Here is a 4,688-nt window from a genome sequence, read left to right as displayed (position 1 = left end):
CACTCTCTTAAGAATCTGCAGCCTCGTTGGTCCCCTCCAGGGTTTCTTCAAGGCCATAGAAGGAAGGTGACGTCTCTGCATTGTCCCAAACTTTATTGCTTTAGTTTCTGTAACTTCTAATGAGGACGTTAAGTCATTGACTGTGTAGAAGGTTGACAATATGGTTTGGATGTCTGTCCCCACCCAAATCTCAGGTGGAATTGTCATCCTCAGTGTTCCGTGCAGCCTGCAGAACCGTGAGCCAATCCAACTGCTTTTCTTTATAAACTACCCAGTCTCAGGTATTTCTTTGCAAGAATGGACTAATACAGTTGATTTTGTGCAAAATTAGACGAAGTAATTGGAAATACTGAAGGACCAAATAAATGATATGAGAGAAGTTTTTCTCCCTATACTTCGTCTTTTATTTCTTTTTATTTTGGAGACAGGGTCTTGCTATGTTGCCCAGCCTGGAGTTCAGTGGTGCAATAATTATAGCTCATTGCAGCCTCAACCTCCTGGGCTCAAACGATCTTCCCACCTCAACCTCTGGAGTATCTGGGACCACAGGTGCACACCACCACGCCTGTCTAATTTTCAAAATTTTTTGTAGAGATGGGGGGCGGGTCTCACTATGTTGCCCAGGCTGGTCTTCAACTCTGGCCTCAAGCCAATTCCCTGCCTCAGCCTCCCAAAATGCTGGGATTAAAGGCATGAGCCACCTTGTCCCATCTGAAAATGCAGACTTTTAAGACTGTGAACTCTATCACTATGCTTGTCTCAGGAGACACATTCAGATTCTGCAAGACTTTTAATGTCTATGCTCTTTTAAGAATCTGCAGCCTCACTGGTCCTCTCCAGGGTTTCTTGAAGGCCACAGAAGGAAGACAGTATCTCTGCAGTGTCCTGAACGTCAACTTTATTGCTTCACTTTCAGTAACTTCTAATGATGACATGAAGTCACTGGCTGTGTAGAAGGTTGATTTTGTGCAGAATTAGACCAAGTACTTGGGAATACTGAAGGAGCAAATAAATGATATGGGAGTGCGTTCTGCCCCCATTCTTTGTACTATTATTATTATTAAAGAGACAGGGTCTCACTCTGTTGCCCAGCCTGGAGTATAGTGGTGCAATCTCAGCTCACTGCAGCCTTGACTTCCAGGCTCAAGCGATCCTCCTGCCTCAGCCTCCTGAGTACCTGGGACTACAGGCATGAACCAGCATGCCTGGCTAAGTGTTTATTTTTGTAGAGATGGAGTCTCACTATTTGTGCAAGCTGGTTTTGAATTCCTGACCTCAAGTGATCTGTCCACCTGGGCCTCCCAAAGTGCTAAGAGTAACTCTTATTCTTTTTTTTTTTGAGATGGAGTCTTGATCTTTCGCCCAGGCTGGAGTGCAGTGGCGCGATCTCGGCTCACTGCAACCTCTGCCACCTGTGTTCAAGCGATTCTTGTACCTTAACCTCCTGAGTAGCGGGGACTACAGGCATGCACCACCACGCTGGGTTAATTTTTGTATTTTTAGTAGAGACAGGGTTTCACCACGTTGCCCAAGCTGGTCTCGAACTCCTGACCTCAGGTGATCCGCCTGCCTTGGCCTCCCAAAGTGCTGGGATTATAGGCATGAGCCACTGACTTTATTCTTTATTGCAACCTGGTTCATATTCAGATGGCCAGTCTGTTATGCCCCATGTTCAAACCTGAGGCCGAGGGTGGAATGAGGATCTGTGGTACCTTGACTTACCTATGAGCCAGTCCATCTCCTCCACATTATCACCGTATAAGCCATGCTGACTTTTCCCCAGGAATGCACTCGTGGTCACAAGGGGAATGTGCACATGCAGCAAAGAAAGGAAGAGGAGAAATGGCCCATGCTTGTGTCTGAAAGATGAAAACCTCCTTGAGAATACACAGAATACACGGTACATCAAAGGGACCCCTGCACCCATTTGTTCACTCCAGCACTATTCACAAGAGCCAAGGCAGGGGATCACCTTCTGAGTCCATCAGTGGGTAAACACAGAAAAAATAGATGGTAGGCCAGGCGTGGTGGCTCATGCCTGTAATCCCAACACTTTGGGAGGCTGAGGCGGAAGGATCACTTGAGGCCAGGAGTTCAAGACCAGCCTGGGCAACACGGTGAAATGCCATCTCTATCAAAAATAGAAAAATTAGCTGGGCATGGTGGCTTGAGCCTGTGGTCCCAGCTACTTGGGAGGCTGAGGTGGGAGGATGGCCTGAGCCTGGGAGGTGGAGCTTGCAGTCAGCCGTGATCACACCACTGCACTCCAGCATGACCCTGTCTCAAAAAAAAAAAAAAAAAGAAAGAATAGATTGTATATGTCCACAATGGAATACTATTCAGCCATAAAACAGAATGGAGGCTGGGCACAGTGGCTCAAGTGTGTAATTCCAGCACTTTGGGAGGCTGAGTCTGGCAGATCAGTTGAGGTCAGGAGTTCAAGACCAGCCTGGCCAACATGGTGAAATGGTGAAACCCTGTCTCTACTAAAAATAAAAAAAATTAACAGGTTGTGGTGGCAGGTGCCTATAATCCCAGCCACTCAAGAGACTAAGGCATGAGAATTGCTTGAGCCTGGAAGACAGAGGTTGCAGTGAGCCGTGATCACACCACTGCTCTGCAGCATGGGTGACAGAGCCAACCTTGTCTCAGAAAAAAAGGGAATACCTGGTATATGTACGTGATGGAATACTATTCAGCCATCAAAAAGAATGAAATCCTGTCGTTTACAGATGAAACAGGAGGTCACTATGTTAACTAAAATAAGCCAGGCACACAATGACCAATACTGCATGCTGTCACTCATATGTGGGAGCTAAAAAAAATTGATCACATGAAGATAGAGAATAGAATGATAGAGACCTGGGAAGGGTGAAGGACAAAGAGTAGTGGTTTAAAGAGTACAGACATATAGTAAGCTTAAAGGAGTACATTCAATGTCTGACAGTAGAGTAGGGTGACCAAAGCTAACGAAATGTATTGTACTCAGGAGACGGATACTGTAAGTATGCTGACTTGCTCGCTATTCAGTGTATATACATAACAAAATTTCACACATACCCCATACATTTGTACAAATTTAAAAGTAAGGGCCAGGCACGGTGGCTCTTGCTTATAATCCCAGCACTTTGGAAAGCAGAGGTGGGAGGATGGCTTGAGCCTAGGAATTCAAGACCAGCTTGGGCCATATAGTGAGACCTTGCCTCAAAAAAAAAAAATAAACAACAACAACAACAACAAAAAAAACACGAGACATTAGAAAAAGGCCAGGCACAGTGGCTCACTTCTGTAATCCTAGCCCTTTGGGAGGCCAAGATGGGAGGACTGTTTGAGCCCAGAAGTTTGAGACCAGCCTGGGCAACATAGTGAGACCCCCATCTCTACAAAGAATGCAAAAAAAGAAGTTTAAAACACTGTCAATAAAAACGTACAGAATCCAATGGTGTGTATGTCAATGCTATTCAAGCCATCACATGACATCCACAACGACACTCTCATATGGGAAACCCAGTCATATGAAAAGGTTGGCTTCTGCAAACCCATCTCCTCCAAGGGTTTGTGTCTGAGATCCCAAAGATTACAACGAGACTCTCAGATGCTCTGAGCAGTTACCACCTCTTTTGTTAAATTAAATTTTATTTTTATTTTTTTAGCGACAGGGTCTCACTCTGTCACCCAGGCTGAAGTACAGTGGTGTGATCATTGCTTACTGCAGCCTCGACATCCGAGGCTGAAGCGAACCTCCCACCTTAGCCTCCTGAGTAGCTGGTATTGCAGGCACACACCACCATGCATGGTTAATGATTTTATTTATTGTAGAACCAGTCTTCTTATGTTGCCCAAGCTAGTCTAAAGCACCTGGGCTAAAAGATCCTCCCATCTTGGCCTCCCAAAGTGCTGGGTTGACGGGCATGAGCCATCGCGCCCAGCCCCATCTCCTCTTTAAGATGCGATGGTTGCTTACCTTTCAATATAGGAAACAGCTTCCTTGAGCAGAAGACTCGCTGTTTTCTCCAGAACCATGGGTTGCTCCGTGACGTCATGGTTTCTCATCAGGATACAGTTCCAGCGTCGCACAAACCCGAAGCTGGAGTACCAGGAGATGAAAAACAGGAAGACCACGCAGGCCATGCCAGTGACCGCTCTCCCGGAGACAGAGATGAAACCGCAGGTCTTGCCGGCAGCCACCGTGAGAATCCCCAGCGCCAGGAACTGGGTGTAACCCCAGAGCCGCGCCCTCAGGGCGGCGTCCACTTCGGGGGGCCTGCTTGGGTCACAGTCGTTTGTGAGCGTGAAGGGCATGCCGTAGAAATAGTCAAATCCGTGGTTCAGGGGGTGGTGGCAGTGATCCCCGCGGGATGCACAATTCACACCCTGGTGCCATTTTCCTAAAAGAAACGCAAAACGTTCAACAGAGACCCGCTTTGAAGCAGCCCTGTCTGCTGCAAAGAACCTCGGAATCATTCCGCGTCAGCAAGAAAAGAAAAGTCTGCAAAGAGCAAAACTGGAAATGGAAAGGCAGTGAATGGACTGGATACGGGGGTTTAAATGAACGCATTCTGACCCGTGGAGACTAATGAATGTATCCATGTCAGAACCGTTGGCAAATGATTAAAGGTTTAAGACTTTAGGCCCGGCGCGGTGGCTCATGCCTGTAATCTCAGCCCTCTGGAAGGCCGAGGCGGGTG

The 4,688-nt window shown here is 47.0% G+C and overlaps 1 protein-coding gene across 1 annotated transcript in view; it reads right to left on the bottom strand.

Annotated features, from left to right (window-relative positions):
- LOC111531368 (arylsulfatase D) overlaps window positions 1-4,464 on the bottom strand; it is a 5,142-nt gene extending 678 nt beyond the window's left edge. The window contains exons 1-2 of the mRNA XM_026450179.1: window positions 3,965-4,464; window positions 1,723-1,859 (exon numbers count right to left, since the gene is read on the bottom strand). Coding sequence (XP_026305964.1) covers window positions 1,723-1,859; window positions 3,965-4,464 — 637 coding nt within the window. The remainder of the gene's footprint in view (window positions 1-1,722; window positions 1,860-3,964) is intronic.
- Between the last annotated feature and the right edge of the window lie 224 nt (window positions 4,465-4,688).

The sequence above is a fragment of the Piliocolobus tephrosceles genome, unplaced genomic scaffold, assembly GCF_002776525.5.
Source record: "Piliocolobus tephrosceles isolate RC106 unplaced genomic scaffold, ASM277652v3 unscaffolded_14854, whole genome shotgun sequence".
NCBI classification, from domain to species: Eukaryota; Metazoa; Chordata; class Mammalia; order Primates; family Cercopithecidae; genus Piliocolobus; species Piliocolobus tephrosceles.
This window is presented reverse-complemented; position numbering and strand designations above follow the sequence as displayed.